Source organism: Mesoplodon bidens, assembly GCF_964165515.1.
Source record: "Mesoplodon bidens genome assembly, chromosome: X".
NCBI lineage: Eukaryota > Metazoa > Chordata > Mammalia > Artiodactyla > Ziphiidae > Mesoplodon > Mesoplodon bidens.
The window spans coordinates 134,044,810-134,064,420 of record NC_138163.1 but is presented as its reverse complement, the minus strand read 5'-3'; the positions used below and the strand labels follow the sequence as shown (position 1 = coordinate 134,064,420).

General features: G+C 49.6%; 2 protein-coding genes across 4 annotated transcripts in view; one reads left to right on the top strand and one right to left on the bottom strand.

The window, feature by feature from the left end:
• The first annotated feature begins 6,534 nt into the window (after positions 1 to 6,534).
• The window catches only part of CLCN4 (chloride voltage-gated channel 4), an 80,226-nt gene continuing 67,149 nt past the window's right edge, over positions 6,535 to 19,611 (top strand). Inside the window, exon 1 of one of the 3 annotated variants that reach the window (XM_081221952.1) lies at positions 6,535 to 6,710. Coding sequence is in view for 1 of the 3 variants with exons in the window: in XM_081221950.1 (XP_081078076.1) it covers positions 8,342 to 8,355 (14 nt within the window). In the remaining 2 variants the exon portion in view is untranslated. Of the gene's footprint in view, positions 6,711 to 8,277; positions 8,356 to 19,611 lie in introns of those variants that run through there. The other 2 variants (XM_081221951.1, XM_081221950.1) reach the window with 2 other exon arrangements.
• On the bottom strand, positions 18,247 to 19,146 carry LOC308608661 (large ribosomal subunit protein uL22-like). The gene has a single exon (XM_081221960.1). The coding sequence runs from the start codon at positions 18,743 to 18,745 to the stop codon at positions 18,305 to 18,307; it is 441 nt and encodes a 146-aa protein (XP_081078086.1). The 5' UTR covers positions 18,746 to 19,146; the 3' UTR covers positions 18,247 to 18,304.

Genomic DNA, 19,611 nt, shown 5'->3' with positions numbered 1-19,611 from the left:
TGGAAATGTGTGATTTTTAAAAAAAATGTAACTAGAGACTTAAATACATTAAAATGTATATAATTTTTTTCAACATAAAAATAGAGGTATGGGGGCTTCCCTGGTGGCGCAGTGGTTGAGAGTCCGCCTGCCGATGCAGGGGACACGGGTTTGTGCCCCGGTCCGGGAAGATCCCACGTGCCGCGGAGCGGCTCGGCCCGTGAGCCATGGCTGCTGAGCCTGCGTGTCCGGAGCCTGGGCTCCGCAATGGGAGAGGCCACAGCAGTGAGAGGCCCACGTACCGCAACAAAACAAAACAAAACCCTGTGCCCGTTAACCGTCATCCCCATTTCTCCCCCCACCCCTGGTAACTGCTAATCTTTCTCTGTCTGTGGATTTGCCTATTTTGGACGTTTCTTGGAAATAGAATCACATGCTATGTGTGCTGGCTTTGTTCGCTCAGCATCATGTCTTCTGGGCTCGTCCACATTGTAGCCTGTGTCAGGACTTCACTCATTTTTATTGCTGAGTAATATTCCTTTGTGTAGATAGACCACATTGTGTTTATTTGTTCGGCAGTTGATGGCCATTTGGGTTGTTTCCACTTTTTGGCTGATAGGTATAATGTTGCTGTGTACATTTGTGTACAAGTTTTGGTGTGGACATAGGTCTTTATTTCTCTTGGGTCTATACATAAAAGTAGAATTTCTAGGGCCTCCCTGGTGGCGCAGTGGTTGAGAGTCCGCCTGCCGATGCAGGGGACACGGGTTCGTGCCCCGATCTGGGAAGATCCCACATGCCGCAGAGCGGCTGGGCCCCTGAGCCATGGCCGCTGAGCCTGTGCGTCCGGAGCCTGTGCTCTGCAATGGGAGAGGCCACAACAGTGAGAGGCCCGCGTACCGCAAAAAAAAAAAAAAAAAAAAAGTAGAATTTCTAGATCATATGGTAATTCTACGTTTAACCATTTGAAGAACTGCCAGGCCATTTTCCAAAGCAGCTGCCCATCTTATATTCCTACCAGCAGTGTACAAGGGCTTCAGTTTCTCCACTTCCTGGCCAACACTTGGCATTTTGATCATAGCCATCTTCATAGGTGCACAGCGGCATCTCAGCGCAGTTGTGTCTGTTTTTAATTCACAGGATCCATCCCCGCTACCACACACACACCTTTGTAATTTGTTGAAGAAACAAGATTGTGTGTTTTCTGATCTCCCACAGCCTGGACTTAGCTCATTGTATCCCTGGGTGTAGTTTAGCATGTTCCTCTGAACTTTATTTCCTAAAAATAAATGCTGAAAAAAAGCTGCTGTTGAACCTAAAAGCTTGATCAGATTCCAGTTCGTTTTATTCCTTTCTTCTTTGGGGGCTGGGATGGGTGGCAAGACATACCTTCATCCATCAGGTGACTTATAATGTTTCTTTTTATAGGGTTTGCAACTATTGATAATCAATACATAGATCCATTAATTCACTAAGGGTTGCAAAATGATGATATTCTCTCAATTTTTAAAACATTATTTACCTTGAAATGCCTTTATAAAGAGAAACTTACTAGTCTATTTGGTTATCCAGTGGTGCAGTTTGTATGGGAAAAGCAAGATAAATGCTTGATTTTTTTTCTATATTGACCAGTTTTGAAAATAATGGTTTCCCCAGCACTGTTACAGTGGTGACCAATTCGTTTTTGGTTTTTGGAAATTTTCTTTTTTAGTATCGTTATTATTAACGCAAATTTAAATATGTTTGGTGTGCTTTAATCCATTGGGGTTATCCTTATTAATGCTCAAATTCCCTCCTCTGTAGCTGGGGCAACCTCTACTGGTTGACTGCTGGGCCCTTTTTATATGTCCCCAGGAGTCTGAGATGGCTTCCTTGCTCCTGAAACGCAGCGGGACCCTACAGAGCCTTCCGGGGGACAGACACTTGCCCAGGCCCCGTGTCCCGTGCCCACCTCTTGTGTGTAGAAAAGCTTTAGCATCCTAGACCTTCCCTGAGTTCCAAAAAGAAAAATTTAATAAGAGAAGGAAAAAAAACAAAAGAAAATATTCAAGTAAGGCTATTAACAGTTTAGCCATAAAACAAGGTCAAGGGCCTTTGGTTCTTCCTCAGCGGCTATAGATAATACCCTGGGCCGTACCCTTCAGTTGTCTGCAGGCACTAAAACCTCCACCAGGTGGAAGAAGTTAATTGCATGCTGGTCACATAGACCCCAGACCAGTTGGAACCAGAAGGTTGACGATTGAGATTCCTGAAACATCACCCTGGTACCTCACCATCAACCAATGAGAGAATTGTGCACGAGCTATAGCTGATCACACACCCTGTCACCCTCTCCCTCACACTGTCTTTAAAAACCCTTCCCTGAAAGCCACTGGGGAGTTCGGATCCTTTGAGCTCAGCCGCCCGGTCTTCCTTTGGCCTTGAAACAAACGCTGTGCTTTCCTTCACCACAAGCCGGTGTCAGTAGATGGGTTTTGCTGCTCCATGGGCGAGGGGACCAAGTTTGGTTCGGTAACACTACCCTGCTTGACCAGATGTTTGTGACCTGGAAATGGTCATTTCTCCAGGGGGACTTGGTTTCTTGGTGCCAGGAGTACTCGTTACTGCTGGGTTAGTCCTTGTTATTTTAGATTTACTGTCTGTCTCTGTTAAGTAGACAGACAATATTTTCTCGTCATGCATCTCAATTTTTGCTTTGAAACAAGTGATCAGACACTGCCACCTCATTTTGGAACAAGATTTGCAGGCCCTTGGTTGCATCCAAAGGCAGAGGCTGCACACGTCTTTTGGTGTTTGGACACATCGTGCCTGGGACCTGTGGCGAGAGGCACGCAGCCTTCTGGAATCTGTGCTTTTCCGTCCTTCCCACCAACAGACACTCTGGCCAGATGGCTTTTCCTACTCTGCAGTTACAGGCAGAATCCCCTGGGTAATAAACACAAATTGTTTTATTGCAATGGAATTAGTTTAAAAGAAATGCTTTGCAGCACTGCCCAATAGAACTATCTGCAATGATGGAATTGTTTTATATCTGCACTAAAATATAGGAGCCACTAGCCACATGTGGCGATCAGGTACTTGACATGTGGTTAGTGTGACTAAGGAACTGAATTTTATTTATTAAAAAAATGTTTTTAATAAAAAAATAAAATTATTTATTTATTTAGGCTGTGCCAGGTCTTAGTTGCGGCGTGCATGTGGGACCCAGCTCCCCGACCAGGGATTTAACCCGGGCTCCCCGCATTGGGAGTGCGGAGTCTTACCCCCTGGACCATCAGGGAAGTCCCTGAATTTTGAATTTTATTAATTTAAATTAATTTAAACTTGAATAGCAGCTTGTGGCTAGTGGCTACCATATCGAAGCAGTGCAATTTTACCGTGTATTACTGTGTAAGGGGAATAATTATGTCCAACTGGCCAGGGTTACGTGCCCTGCTTGTCCCCGTGGGTGGGTTTATGTGAGTTGACAATGGTGTGCAAATGAACTGGGCCACGTGGGGCTTTATATATAGGTGTGTGTGTGTTAGATTGTGAGTCTTTATAACTTTTTCCACTCGGCTCAAAATATGCTAGGTATTTTGATAAGCATATATAGGGGTACACATTTTTCCTTGCGTCTCAGGCTCCAGTAAGGCTCTGCAAAGCACTGCTTACTCCTTCCAGAGCCCTTACTTAAGCCTCAAAACGCCCCCAGGTGGTGGATCCTTTTACTACCTCCACTGCTCCCCACTTTCCAGAAGGGAAAATCGAGGCTTGCAGAAGCTTGCAGAAGCTTGACAAATAGCACAGACAATAATACTGTAATATGGTTGTTATGTACTTCAAGATGGTGTCTGAGACCATTTGAAGACAATGTTGGTTCTGGTGTAACACTGTATCCCAGAGACAGTTTTTTTTTTTTTTTTTTTTTTTTTTTACCATGTAGTGTGCTTCCATGTCTATGAAAACTTCCCTTCCCTCTCTGTGTCCCAGTCACTGGGTTCCGCTCCCCAGAGATAACCACCCTTTGCAGCTTCCTGTGCATCAATTCTGAAATAGCCTATGAAGATACAGGCAATCATACTTCCCACGTGCCAGCAGTACCACATTTAAGGGATTATAATGAAGCAGAGCTTCCAGCATGTTATACAATGGTGAACTCTTAAAAATGACTGGGAAGGGCCTTCCCTGGAGGTCCAGTGGTTAAGACTCCGTGCTTCCACTGCAGGGGGCCTGGGTTTGATCCCTGGTCGGTTGGGGGATTAAGATCCCTTCTGCTGTGGGATTCAGCCAAAAAAAAATAAAAAAAAAAAGCCTGGGAAATGGAAGGTTTGGGTGCATCAAATTATACTTTATAAGCAGGGTTTCTCTGCTTTGGCACTAGTGATATTCTGGGCTGGAACATTCTCTGTTGCAAGGCTGCCCTGGGCACTGTAGGATGGTGAGCAGCATCCCGGGCCTCCACCCACCAGATGCCAGGGCCCACCCCCCCCCCCCGGCCCCAAGGTGTGGCAGCCAAAACTGTCCCCAGACATTGTCCAATGTACCAGCAGCAGATAAAAGGGAAAAAATGTAAAAGATTCAAAGGGATTAGCAAGTAGAAATCTGTGAAGAAAACAGAAGGTGCCAGTATGGAGAAATTAAAGCTCAAAGGTTATTACATAAGTGTTTGAAGAATCTTTTCAGGAAGGATCTTAACAGCTATCTTTCAATCTACACACATAGCAGAATAAGAAGTGAATTTAAATGGAAGAGAAATTAAGGCTGGACCTACAGACGATGAAATGGTAACATCAGTTCTGAGCTGCCATCTGCCTTAAGATTTTTATGAGCAGAATAACCTAGGATGATTAGGAATTGTTCTCTTGGGGCTTTGCGGTTAAGATTTGAGAATCTTCAAGGAATGAAATCTGCATTAAAAAGTAGCAAAATGTACATAATCCATGATCATGTCTCCTACAGTGCTTTAAAAAAAAAAGCAATAGCTGTTTCTTGTTACAAAAGCAATGCATGTTAATCGTAGAAAAATGCAGCTAAGCTAAAAAGAAGAAAATGAGAAATACCCTTAGTCTCACTAATGAGTGAAATACTAAGGTCGATACTTTAGTGAATTTGCTTCCCAGTTGTTTCCTCTGTTCAAAGGTATTTGCATAGATATAAATATATTAAACTGTAGGGGGGGAAACTCTTCCCTTCTTAGTTTTTTGACTGGTCTAATAATTAAATTGACATAAAATGGATTAACAGGAGAGAAACAAATTTAATTTCCTATGGTAGGGGAGCCCATAGAATTCTGAGACTCCAAGAAGTCACCAAAGCAGGCAGCTTTTACACCTTCTAGACAAGGAAACCATAAGTTTGTGAAGAATTGGAGAAACAAAGGGGTTTGGGCTTGGGCTAGCAAATGAGTGAAACTAACAAGGTTTGTTTATACAGCCTTCCAGGTGGTGAATTCCCTGTCTCCGCAATAAGGATGCCTTTTATCCACCTGGTGGGGGGCAGGGTACCTTCACATGCTTTTTGGGGGACCAAGGAAGGTCAGAGTGTCTTTTTTTTTTTGCACAGGCTGTTTCTTAAGTAACTTTAATTCAAAATAATCAGTATGCCAAGTGGCATATTTTGGGGGTGGCATCTTGTGCTTCCTTTGAACACCTACATACATTCGTCGGATCATTCAGCACATAATGCTTTGGAGCTTGCTTTTTTTCATTTAAGACACCGTGAATGTCTTTCCATGTCGAAAAGTATCTATTACCATATCCGTTTTAATTCTTGTGTTGTACCGACGTCTTATAAACTTAACCTATCCTCTGTCTTTGGCCACTTGCTTCTGGTGCTTTGAGTTCATAAATAATATTGCAGCAATTTTTCCTTTCACGATTCTTTCCGTTCCTTTCCTTTTTTCCTAATGAGGCTAGTTCCTGGAGCAAATGACAGCAAATAGCTGTCGGGCCCACTGTATGTTTCAACCCGCGCATATTTGCAAGGTTTTTGGTAGGAATTGCTAAACAGCCCACCAGGAAGACTGTTCAATTTACATTCTTATGGGGGTGTGATCTTTTTTTTTTTTTTTAAGTCCTTGCCAAAAGGACAGTTTCATGGGTGGAGGTGGAGGATGTCGGAAGTGATCTCATTCTGTTGAAAACTGTGCGCCCCAGTTTTAGGCTTTTCCTGAATTGCCTGTTTGCTGTAATGTTCTTCACACTTGAACAATCACCTGGAGAAGAGAAGGTGAAACTAATCTACTGGCAAGAAAATCGCCCCACGACGAGGAAGGTGCCTCTGCTTGAGTCATTTCTGCCAAGCCGAAACACAGAGCAAGTCACTTCGGACCTCGGAGGGCATTTTATAGACCGCCCCGCGTCCCACCTCCTGTCGATTCTTGGAACTCCCACCACCGTAGTCCCGGCAGCCCAACCCCAGCGGGCAGCGCGTCCCGTGTTGGGGACGCGGGGTTCTCTGTGCACCCGAAGGAACCGACTGTACGAGGCTTGGAAGGGCCGGCCTCCAGAGCCGAGGTGACCCAGCCTGCCGGGCACGGCTGAGTGGCTGGGCGGAGCACGTGACACTCGCAGCCTGGCTCTTGGCTGGGGGTAGTGGGGGCCCGCCCCGCGCGCCGAAGGCTGAAATCGACTTCTGCCTCTGGCAGGAAAATGAGCTTGTCAGTTTGTCTCTAGCGGACCCTCAACCCACTGGAGCAGGGGATTTCGGTAGCATTTAAATTTCATATCTCAGGAATCTGAAAGCAAAAGGTAAGTTGCTTATCACTCAGAAAAACAAATGAGAGGAAGGACCTGGAATACCGTACGGCCACTTTGTTGTTTTTTTTTTTTTTTTTTGCGGTACGCGGGCCTCTCACCGCTGTGGCCTCTCCCGTTGCGGAGCACAGGCTCCGGACGCGCAGGCTCAGCGGCCACGGCTCACGGGCCCAGCTGCTCTGCAGCCTGTGGGATCTTCCCGGACCGGGGCACGAACCCGCGTCCCCTGCATCGGCAGGCGGACTCTCAACCACTGCGCCACCAGGGAAGCCCCACTTTGTTGATTTTTAAAATCGAGTTGAAAATAATCGATCGCTGTGCGAGACAAGGGCCATTATTTAGCCCCAAATTAGAGGCTGACCATCTGAACAGAAATTTGGTTAATCAGGAGGGGATGGTGGTAAAAGGGCCCGGGGTTAAATATAGAAGGACATGAAAGCTGTCGGAATAAATAGCAAGTAAGTAACACTGGCCTGCTTGTGAAACAACCCATTTCACATCTCTTTCAGGGGCGCCAGCGAAGGGAATGTTAAAATTGCAATTTAAACTCAAACGAAAGGAAACTAATCTATATGAAACTGGAATACAAATAAAAACAGTTCCTGCTTTTGCTCTTTCACATTTCAAAAACGTTTATGTGGTTTGGCAAGAAAGTTGATAACTTCACAGTTTAAGTCTGAAATATGCCATTTCAAATTTACAAAATGATCACAGTTGGAATTTTCTAAGTCCCTCTAGGCAAGGCTGTTTCAGTTGTGAATGAGAAATATTGACATTGTACATATTTTCTGTAATAGATGACTCACTTCCGCAGAATGTTATAAAAATTAGAAAACGTATAATAATGAGTTATTGCGAATTAACTTTCATGTCTGAGAGATCAAATTCTTTGCCAGAAGATATAAGAAAACAGACACAAGTACAACCATGCTCATGCAATAGCGCTTTACTTTAAACAGTCAAATGTTCAAGTAAGAAGTATAACTATGTGGTGTCACTGTTGTTCTCTTCGGCAAAAATACGTTGATATTGGAATGCAGGTATTGAGAGTAATTAAAAGCATTATTCATCAGTGCAATTAGTATTACATTCCACAATGAATATGCTTCAAATTAATGTATTTGATATACGGTTTGAAACATGGACCCTCTACTCTATGCGAAATATGCACTCTGTATTTTAACTGTCATTTTGATTTGCACAAAATAGATTGATTTATTTAGTTCTCCACTGCATTTGATAAAGACTTTTTAAAAATAAAAGACTAAATTATTTCCTTTCATTACTAATCCCCTTATTGAAATCCTATTACCTGCGTGGAGCCTGGAGTCCTTTGGGTCTCCCCTTCTGTGTGCTGTTTGTTTCCCACAGTTGGTGGAAGGCTAGGCCAGCTGCCCACACCAAACACACAGCCCTGAAAGGAGGCCAGAGCGAGGCTTTCCGGCCACTCGCTCCTCGCCTCCAGGGACTTCCAGGGTTTTCCCCCCCGCCCCCTCCCCTCCTCGCCCCGAGGGCGTCACGTGGCGGCGTGGGCCCGCCTCCCGGTGACGTCAGCGCGTTCGCAGCCGTTACGCCGAAGAAACGATGCTCTAGGATGCGGTTCAGGTGGGCGACCGGCCTGCGCCATGCGGCACTGTAGGTAAGAGACTCTGCCGGAGGAACCCCTGCAGCCCGTCGGCGAAAGTGGGGTTTCTGGCGGCTGCTGCGGCTGCCGCAGGCACCACGGGGGCGCGGAGGGCGGTTGCTGTAGGCTCACGCGTGACTTGGGTCTTGGCAGACGCACCCTGGGAAAGTGGGCAGGGGCCAGACTGAAAGACCCGGGCCTCTTTCACAGGAGGGGAAAAAAATCAGGAATGATCACAGTACACGCATTGTAAGGAGAGAGAGGGGCTGCTTGTCAAAGATAGCTGTTTACCGGCGGTCATTGTGCTTCTTAAATAATGACACATTCACTGATTCTCCTTACAGGGGTTTGTCCTCAGTAGTCAGCCTGATTTCTTTCAAAGCCAAGCTGCTTTGCTTGAAATGGAATGGAAACTTCTTGGTTAGCATTTGGAGAGCTAGATGTGTGGTCTAAATTGTTTGGCATTATTTTGCAAGGTTCCAACATTTAAAGGGGATGTGTCAGAAATGTGTTTGTTTTCTCCAGGTGTTTTAAATAGATTGAAAAATAACTGTATCCAATAAAATAAAATAAAGCTTCCAATGTGCGTGTAGGAGAGTGCAAACCAGCTGCATCTGTTAAGAACAAAAAGGTCTTTAGAAGGGGATGGAGCTGGAAATGAACACCAAAAGCCATGAATTTCCAGTGTTCTTTTTAATTCCGTTGCTAAATAATTTGCTTGCTGAAAGAAGGGGCTTGATGACGCAGTGGCAGATGGAGGGGGGTCAGCTGACTTCAATCTTAGCAGGACAGGAGGTGGGATTTTAATGGACCCTTGTGAGAGTTCAGGCCTGTGTGTACATTCCTTTCTCTGGTTCACATACGACCCGAGGCCAGGACATGTGTGGGTACCCTTAGGAGGAGAATGTGGCGTTCTTTCGTGTAAAACGTGACCCCTCTGGAAGCCGTGGTATTACTGAATTGTATTGGAACTCACACCATGTATCTTTTGACCCATCCAGCAACTGTGGGAGGACCTGTAAAGCAATGCTATTTTAGTTGATAATTAAATAAGGCATTTCTTTCAGCGTTTGGACGCCCTGATGTGTTTGCTGCACTAATTCAGTAATTAATTCACTGCAGTTTTCTTCGTTTGGTTCAGGTTGGCTATTAGAGTCAAGATCCTCAGGCCCCTACCTTCCCTTCTCCCCCAGCCCAAGCCCAAGACAGAGCAGATGATAGACAGATGTAGTAGAGACCTGATTCCACTTCTGGCTTTGGGACTGTGGAACCTGGGGCAAGTCACTTTGTGTCTTTGGGAGTCAGTTTTCTTGTCCCCAGAGTAACCAAGGAATTTATATCAGGGTTTCTCAGCCTTGGCACTATTGACGTTTGGGGCTGGACAAATCTGTTTGTTGTGGGCACAGTCCTGTGCTCTGGAGGATGTTTGTTTAGCTGCATCACTGGCCTCCACTCACTAGATGCCAGTAGCCTCCGCCCCCCAAGTTGTGACAATGAAAAATGTTTCCAGACCCTGCTACTTGTTCCCTCAGTGGGGCTCCATTGCTCCTGGCTGAGAACCACTGATTTGGATGATCTTGAAATGTTCTCCTGGCTCTGGTATTCTAGAATTCATTTTCCTATGATTTGTTTCATGCTGAGCCCTTGGTCAGAGATCCGATTCCCTTTCATGATGTTGTCAATGCGAAGACTTTTTTATGCTCTGGGGTTCCAGAAGTAGCTTCAATCAAAAAGGGGAGGCCTGTTTTGTGTGCCAGTCGTAGCTGGGAAGCTAGCTTGCCAGAGTGTCAGGGAAAGAGGGAAAAGCACAAGCAGTAGATCAGCGTGTTTGGAACTGGGGTAGCCCAGGGTCCCCATCCTTATCTGCAAAAGTGGGAATAGAAGGACCTGTGTGGAGGTGTCGAAAGGAGGGAGATAACGCGGGTGCTGGTGCCCGTTGTGGCCGTCACGGTCGTGCGCTTTACGCTCCAGTGTGGGACTGGCCGCTAAAGGTCTGGCTCTGACACTTCAGAGAGCGGCTTTGCTGCATCCCTTCACCTCTTGGAGCCGTTGCCGAAAATGTAAATGGGGTTACTGTACTTGCTGGTCCTGCTTCTTTGGCTTTTGGGGGGATCAGATGGATGTAAGAGGGTCAGCAAGCCGGAAACTCCCGGGAGACAGGAAGCAGTCATGGCAGTGGCCTAGCAAGGCGTGGGCCACGTGTAGTGGGTTTCGGGGAGGGAGCTTACAATGATCAGAAAAATTATCCTTGTCCCCCCCACGGGCCTGGGACTGTGGTGTGCCCCTCCCCCAATACCCTTGCCCTCAGGTCTTTCTCTCTGCCTCTTCCTGGCCCCATAAAAATTGCTCTCCTGAGGGACGGTTGGTCTTTAGCGAGAAGGAGCCAGTGTGCAGAGGCCAGGGCACAGGCAGCCTCCTTTTTTTTTTTTTTTTTTTAATTAATTTATTTATTTTTGGCTGCGTTGGGTCTTCGTTGCTGCGCAAAGGCTTTCTCTAGTTGTGGCGAGCAGGGGCCACTCCTCATCGCGGTGTGTGGACTTCTCACTGCGGCGGCTTCTCTTGTGGAACACGGGCTCTAGGCACTTGGGCTTCAGTAGTTGTGGCACGCAGGCTCAGTAGTTGTGGCTCGCAGGCTCTCGAGTGCAGGCTCAGCAGTTGTGGCACACGGGCTCTGTTGCTCCACGGCATGTGGGATCCTCCCAGGCCAGGGATCAAACCCGCGTCCCCTGCATTGGCAGGCGGATTCCCAACCACTGTGCCGCCAGGAAAGTCCCAGGCAGCCTCCTTTGTCCACTTCCAGCCATTTTGTGTACAGGTGGCGCCCACAGCCGGCCAGGTAGCTTGTCCCCAGAATGGCTTGGCACCGTATGTGGGTCATTGGGCGCTGTCTGCACCCAGTCAATGATGTGAAAGAGAATGATAAAGGAGGAGGGCTTCCCTGGTGGCGCAGTGGTTAAGAATCCGCCTGCCATGGGCTTCCCTGGTGGCGCAGTGGTTGAGAGTCCGCCTGCCGATGCAGGGGACACGGGTTCGTGCCCCGGTCCAGGAAGATCCCACATGCCGTGGAGCGGCTGGGCCCGTGAGCCATGGCCGCTGAGCCTGCGCGTCCGGAGCCTGTGCTCCGCAACGGGAGAGGCCACAACAGTGAGAGGCCCGCGTACCGCAAAAATAAAAAATACATAAATTAAAACAAACAAAAAAAACACTGGTTGAATCTGATTGGTGTTATTAATTGGACTCTTGTCCATAATGTGCTGTGTATTTGAAAATGTGCACAATAGAAAGTTAAAAAGAAGGTAGAAAAGAAATGTAGACGCTTGGACATGTGAGGGATTCTGACTGAGATCTGAGGGTGAAGCCCAAGGGGAGCATTCTTAACCTGAGCTCCAGGTGCCCTTGACCGCACGAACCTGAGGCCCCAGGTGAGACCCAGGGGGATGAGTTAGTGGTGAGGAGGGTGAGGAGGGTGGGTGTATGAGCCCTCTGCAAATTCTGGCGTGTGGGCTGCGGGAAAGGCCTTATTATCAAACCCTTGCTTGACTGTATTGTCAGGGGCTGGCCAGAGATAAGTTGTCCTTTCTAAGGGCAGGGGTGGTTTCTTTTCTAGAGAGTGATAAGTATTTTTTGAATGACTTGTTTTCCATCGAAATAGTAATAGATGCTTTTTGGGAGGATTTCACGCAGGATAAAGGTTATGGAAAGAAAACAAAGTCTTTTTCCCATTCTCGGTGCCCCATCCCACTTCCAAAGGCAACCACTGATAACTGTCTTACATACCGTTTCAGAAAATGTCTGTGTAAATACATCCATCTATAGAATGTATATAGCACTTTCCTTTTTCTTTTTTTTTCACTAGGATGTAATTTACATGGAGTGAAATGCATGGATCTTAATTCAGTTGGTTTTGACCAACTGAAGAGAACATGCTTGGTACTCCCAGAGGGCCTCATCTGGCCCTCCTTTAGTCAAATCCTCTGGCTGGAGGGTACCACCATGCTGATTTCTGTCAGCACAGTTTACTTTTGCCTGTTCTTGAACTTCATATACCTGGAGTCCTATGACCTGTACACTCTTGTGTCTGGCTTCTGCACTGAGCATGATTGTGATATTCATCCGTGTTGTATCATGTAGCACTGATTCATTCACTCGTTCCATTTTCTTATGAAAGTACTTGGGAGAGTAATATACTTGATGGACCTCGTTTCTCTTACTCCTGCTGTTTGGAAGCTGTTGTACATCAGCTCGCTCACAGCATGTTCCAGAGTGTGGACGGTGTTGAAGTTTACTTAACCAGTCCCCTCTTGATGGGTGTGAGGATTCCTCAAGCTTTTGTAATCAGTGCTTGTGGTATTATGCCAATGTAAAAATGCCAAACAGGAAAAGACCTCTGGGATTAATTAAATGCATAGAATTTAGATGTTGGAAGCTAGCTAGCTTCAAAAATCAAAGGAACCTTTATATTTTACATATGACCAAGAGATGTCCCGAGAAGTCAGGTGACTTGCCCAAGGTCACGTGAGCAGTAGCCACAGAGTTGGGGAACCACCCAGGTCCCCAGATGCCTTGTACAGAATGTTCTTTTTTGCACTATAGGCTCTGTGAGGGAAGGAACTGTGTGTGCTTTGTTCACCACCGTAAACCCAGCACATAGCATGTGGCAGAGTAAGTGCTCATTAAATATTCGTTGGATGAAAAATTAAGTGAAATGTTAGTACCCTGAGAAAAGACCACCGATATCCTGAGAACTGCAAAGGCGTTTCCATGAGACGTGAGCCTCGATATTCATTTATTCATTCACTCATTCAGTCCCTCATTTACTTCTTTGTTCACCCAGTATCTGTTGGGTCCCTGCTGTGTGTCTAGGCCAGGGTTTCTCACCCTGGACGCTCTGGGCTCTCGGGCTGGATGATTCTCTGTGGTGAGGGCTATCCTGTGCCCTGTAGGATGTTTAGCAGCGTCCCTGGCCTCCACCCACTCGATGTGGGTTGCAACCACTGCCCTGAACTCCAGACATTGCCAAGTGTTTCCTGGTGGGCAGAAGTGTCCCCGGTTGAGACCTACCAGTCTAGGCACTGGGGTTTACCGTGGAGCCAAACGGCCAAGGTTCGTGCCTCGGTGGAAGTGACGTTCAAGTCGAGGAAAGAGAAGACGACGGTATTTGACAGGTTGTGCTGTCGCATGAGATACAGCGCGAGGCGGAGGGTGGGCAGCGGTGGCTTCAGATCCCTGGTTAGACAGGGCGATCACGGAGGCCCCTCTGAGGGCTCACACGTGACCAGTGACTGAGGGGGAGCCACGTGAGCATCGAGGGGGCAGAGAGCTCGGGCGGAGGGAACAGCCAGGGCAAAGGCCCTGAGGCGAGGCAGCAAGGAGGTGGGCGTGTCCAGAGAAGAACCACCCAGAGAAGCGTGGTGGGAGAGGTGCTTGGAAGGGTGGCTGGGCGGACCCTGTGGGGACTCGGCCGGAGTGGCACCAACCCTGGTGACTCTAGGTGTGATGGCAAGCCACTGGGTGCTCTTGGGTGGGAGAGGGACACTTCGGGACTTGTGTTTGAAAGGATGGCTCTGGCTGCTGTAAGGAGAAAAGTCAGAGGTGGGTGAGAGAGAAAGCAGGGTGGCCAGCGAGGAGGTGGGGACGGTGGCCACGTGAGCGGTGACCTGGGTGGCCAGGTGAGCTGTAGCTTAGAGGACCGTGCTCTTAACTAATTTAGCAGCCATGTCGTGCTTGGAGCCAGGCGGGCCTTGGTCGTCAGAGGAGCACGTGCGGTCAGGTCACACTGTGAGTGTGTGAGTACAGCGCCTCGAGCTGGAGGCCACCTGCAGCACCTCTCAGGACAGTGTCACCAGTGACGGGCGGCAGTTCGCAGGGACAGCAGAGGCGACAGCTCTTGCATTCCACATAGGACGCTGGAAAGGCTCCCTTTCCGGCCTCCTGGTGTGGATGAGGTCGCTCGAGCTTTCTGGCGGGCCCTTGAGCCCGCCGCCTGCCTCTTTCCCTGTGAACTGGCTGTTCTCTGTCTGGAGGGCTATGCCACCCCCCGTGCTGGCCAGCCTGGGTCGCCCGCGGTCCACTGTCGCCCAGCCGTCCCGTGCAGGTCCTTGTGCCGGTCCTGAGAGCAGGGAGCTGGCCGTCGGGTGGACTGATGGAAGTTTGAGACCAGAGCCTTCCGCATTGCAGGTGACCGTCCCCCTCCTGGGGTCCCGTGCGGGGCGAGCCCCGCGGGCTGGGCCGGGCCCTCGACCCCCCGAGGATGCTGCATCCACCAGCGGTGGCGTGGATCTGGGGGTTGGGGTGGGGTTTGGCTGGAGGGAGCGTGACACAGACACGTCGAGTTCTGTTAATCCCCTCGGGAGGTCTGTTCCTTGCCCTGGTGCCGGGGACCTGCTGACTCATTTCTCTTGGCTGCTATTGCTTCCCCTGGGCTCGCCCTGCACTTTTTACCACGTCTCTGGGGGTGGCCGGAGCTTACCTCCTGTCGGGATCTCAGCCTCCCTTGTGGGTTGCGATGGTCAGTGTAAAATGTATTGTTTCCATCCACCGGAGCCCTTGGAGGTGCTGGTCGGGTTAGGACGAGAGGGGCCACCGCCGCGATCCCAGACACATTATTTTCCTCTTAGCTCCGTCAGGCCTTCCACCAGCCCCCCTTTTGCCCAAAACATAGGAGTTGACTGACATTTCAGCCCTCACCTTGGTAAGCCCGCTGGAATACGGTTAAGGCACCCCGTGGCCGTGTTCCCGCTGTGGCCTTGCTCGAGGCTGCATTGGAGGACTCCCGGCATTTAACCTTCCCGGAGATGCTAGTTGTGAGTGTCTGTGACATTGTTTTCATCCACGAGGAGGGGTAGCCCCCATGAGCAGGAGGTAGATTGTTGCGGAGGAAGGTGGTCTGCAGAGGTCCCAGGAGAGGGAGGGACACCGTGGCGTTTCTCACGAGCATCGTCTTCAGCCGCTGTTGTGGGCTGATACTGGGTCTCTCGGAGCTCACAGGGTGAAGTCCTAACCCGTAGCACCTCGGAATGCGACCTTCCTTGGAGATGAGATCATTATAGAGGTACTCAAGTTAGAACGAGGCCATGAGGGTGGCCGCAGTCCAGTGTGACTGGGGTCTTTATGAGAAGAGGAGGTTTCTGCACAGACGGGCGCAGAGCGAAGAGGGTGTGAGGGGGCGCGGGGAGACGACGGCCGTCTGCCAGCCGGGGAGAGAGGCCTGGGCCGGATCCTGCCCTCACAGCCCCCAAGGAACCAACCCCACTGTCGCCTGGATCTCAGGCTTCTGGCCTCCAGCATTGGGAGACAAGACGTTGCTGCCATTTGAGCCACCCGGCCTGTGGGGCTGGTCAGGGCAACCCAGGTGAACGAATCTGGCGGCGTTTTCCGGGGCACACGAGCCATCGCCCACCCGGGAGGTTGGACGGTACCCCAGCAGCCTTTACTTGAGCGCTTCCCGCGCAGTTTAGGAGAAGCTTGGCGAGCGGTGCCCTCTCCGTGCAAGCAGGTTGCTCTTGGGTTCCCGAGAGGAACGAGGCGTGTTCAGTCCTCTCACGACCCAAGAGGAAGGGCCCTCAGGGCCCCGGTGGGAATCTGGCTCCCCGCTCACTGTCTGTGGGATATGGGCTTGAGACCTAACCTCCCCTCTGCCTCAGTTTGCTGATCTGTAACATGGGCCTGAGGGTGACGACATTTACTTCAGAGAGTGTCAGGAGCCCTGGTGGCTGATGCGTGTGAAGCGCTCAGGACGGGAGCCCTGTACACAGTCGCTTTTGTTCTTATTACTGTGAGGAGGGGTCTCTGGCGACGGTCTCCATCCTTGGCCCTGGGTGCCGGCAACGCGGAGACCTCATGGCCGTCTCCCTGCCCTCTGCGGCGGGGGATGTGAGAACACTGAGTCCATTGCGTCACCGGAGGCCGTGTGCAGTTGGCCTCGGCCCCTTCTCAACACGCAGGCTGTGTTCCGAAAGGGGACAAACAGCCGCGCAGCCCTGGGGCCACAGGAACTGTGCCACGGAGGGCGGCCGCGCCCTGCACCAGCTCGCCAGCCTTCGGGGGCAGAAGGGGTGCGGAGAGGGCTGGGTGCTGGGCAGGGGCCAGTGGGGAAGCAGGAGGGGGAGGTAGAAGTGACCCTCCCCCTCTGGGCCCTCTCTAGGCAACATTTTGGAGCTGACCAACTTTAATTCTCACGTCTCTTTCTGTGCATCCTGCGGCTTGAGCTTTCTTCTCTTGGGGACGCCCGAGGGTGCCGTGGCCCTCGGCCTCTCGCCACGTGGCCACCAGGGGGCTCGTCTCAGTGTCAGCGCCACAGGGTCCAACCCCCATGGGGAGCGCCATGCGGTGGCTGGAGCATTGGCTAGAGGGGGTGGATGAAGCGTGGCCCGTCACCCGCCTGAAGGTGTCTGCGTCTTGAAAGCGAGACTCCATCGTCTGAAATGAATTTGAAGTTGCTGGGGTTTCAGGTGAGATGGCGAGGGGAGGGGAGAAGCTTTGACTAGTGGGGGCACCAGCCTCCAGGACGGGCCCTGATGACTGCCTCCTGTGTTCATGGCCAAGTGCAGCCTCTCCCACACTGAGTCCCTCAGGGCTGACTGTGCCACCGGCGGGGTGCGCTGGAAGGGACGGCGTGTGACTCGCCAGGCTAGGTCATAAGACACTGCTGCTTTCACCTTGCTCCCGCGGAGCACTTGGTCTAGAGGAAGCTGACTGCCGCGTCCCGAGGACGCTCAGGCAGTCCCGTGGAGGCGTAGGGTGCAGCGGAACCGAGCCCTCGCGCCAACAGCCAGCACTGACTTGCCTTCAGATGCCTGCGGCCCTGGGCGACAACCTCCTGAGAGACCTCGAACCAGCAAGACCCAGCCAAGCTGCTCCTGAATCCCCAACCCATAGCTACTGTGTAAGATTGTATGTTTCTTATTTTAAGCTGCTGAGTTCCGAGGTAGTTTGTTGTGTAGCATTCTAGATAGTACACCTGGGGAGGAGGGGCGCTCCATGCACGGTTTCGGTTATTGAGGGTAAGTTAGGGCGTATTGATGATGAGCTTCCGTGGATTGATTTTAAGTAAATGGACAACTGTGTATATTTCAAGAAAACGTCTACTTCCCTGTCGATCTTCACAGCCTGGAGACGTCCGCCTCCACTAGCCCCCAGAGGCCAGTGGGGTTTGGATGCCTGCTGTGACTTCAAGCACCCAGCGTTGCAAATCTGGGATGTCACTTTCTTTGGGAGCATCTCCCCTTTTCTCCCTGCACCAGTGAAACGTGCTCCGGCGTGTAATGCAGCTTGGAGCCCATGTCATGGTGGGTTTGCCAACCCCGGTGCCTTTGCTCGGTCAGAGGGTTTAGACTTTGGACATGAATTATTTCGGTGGGAGATCAGTTTTTATAGGTAGGTATTTTAAAAGAGTAAGCTATCTTTCTTTTATGTATTTTTGAGTGTGCCTGTGCAGTGATGTCCCAAGCATTGAGCTGACCGCTTGATAGCGTTTTCTATCTCGAGATGGATGTAATTTTGTTTGTTTTTTTAAAAAATGTTTATTTAAATGTAGTTGATTTACAATGTTGTGTTACTTTCAGGTGTACAGCAAAGTGATTCAGTTATACGTATATACGTAAATATATGTATTCTTTTTTTTACATTCTCTTCCATTACAGGTTATTACAAGATATTGAGTAGAGTTCCCTGTGCTATACAGTAGGTCCTCGTGGGTTATCTATTTCATATTTTAATCTCAAACTCTTAATTTATCCCTCCCTCCCCCTTTCCCCTTTGGTAACCGTAAGTTTGTGTTCTGTGTCTGTGGGTCTATTTCTGTTTTGTAAGGAAGTTCACGTGTATCATTTTTTAAGATTCCACATATAGGTGATATCATATGGTATTTGTCTTTGTCTGACTTCACTGAGTGTGATCATCTCTAGGTCTAGATGGATGTAGGTTTTTTTTTTTTACTTTTATTTGCATTTATTTTTTGCAGCATTTATTCCCGGGCCATAAGTTTTTGTTTCTTCAATTTCTTCTGGGATATCTTTTTCTTCTGGGCAACCTCCTCTTCTGGTTTAGGAACAATCTGTTCTTTTTCAGTAAGGATCATCTCAATATGGCATGGAGAGCTCACGTATGGGTTGATCCGACCATGAGCTCTATAAGTCCTGCGCCGCATCTTGGGGGCTTTGTTCACCTGGATATGCTCAATGACCAGAGAATCTACATCTAAGCCCTTAAGTTCAGCATTACTCTCTGCATTTTTGAGCATGTGCAGTAAAAATTCAGCATTCTTTTTGGGCCACCGACCCTGCGTCCAGCCCCACTGCTTGGCCTGGGCACACCTACCAACTCCACCATTGTAACGACGGAATGGCACACACTGCTTCTTTAAAGTGACATCCTTCAGATACTTGGTGGCTTTTCGGATATGCATACCCTTAATGGCCTGGGCTGTTTAACGAGTGTTCTTAAAGTGAACACGAAGATTTGAACCTCTCGACTTGCATGATTTTGTGGGATTTTCTGGGTCAAGTGAATAGCGAACCATTTTTAGAGGTCACCGCGAAGACACTGGACCTCCGGAGTCGGGAACCACCACAGCCTGCCTGTACCCCCGGCCAGCCCCCTTCCCAACCATCACGCCCCGCTGAGGCCCGAGAGCACCGGGGCGCCAAGCGGGGGACTCTGACACGTCTCCCCGCACAGAACGCCGCTCCCAGGAAGAAATCAGTAGCCGCGAGAGTCCTCCTCCCGAGGGTCTCGAAATCGGCACCGCCAAGGCCAGGATGGCAGCGATAACCAGAGGATTCACCACTCGGAAGAAACGCCGAAAAAACACTCCTGGATGTAGTTTTAATAACGCTCCTTGTAGAGGAGAGATCGTGTATGCGGTGGGTGAAGCTTTTTAGGGTTAACGGATATTGTAACTGTACAGCAGGCTCAGCAAACACTGCCTCAAAGGTGCAGACGGTAGCTGGGGGTGAGTAACGCAGGCCTCTGCCCTCAGGAGCTCAGAGGCAGCAAACTTTGAAACAGTTATTCCAGTTTATAAGTAAGATTGATAATCAAAATAGTAGTAATTAAAACACAACGGGAAGGATGCAGGGAAGGAAATGGAGTGGGGAATAGGAGGGGAGTGAAGGGTTATAAGGGCCCCTGGTTGTTCAAGCCCGGTCTGTGGGCCAGCAGCAGCAGCCTTCCTGGGAGCTTGTAAGAAATGCAGATTCTCGGGCCTTGCCCCAGAGCTGCTGAAGCTGAATGTCTGCAGGCGGGACGGGGACCCAGCCCTCCCGATTTGCC

What these genes read in the sequence shown, in the direction of transcription:
- LOC308608661 (XM_081221960.1), bottom strand. Translation starts at nt 18,745, where the DNA reads ATGCATATCCGAAAAGCCACCAAGTATCTGAAGGATGTCACTTTAAAG.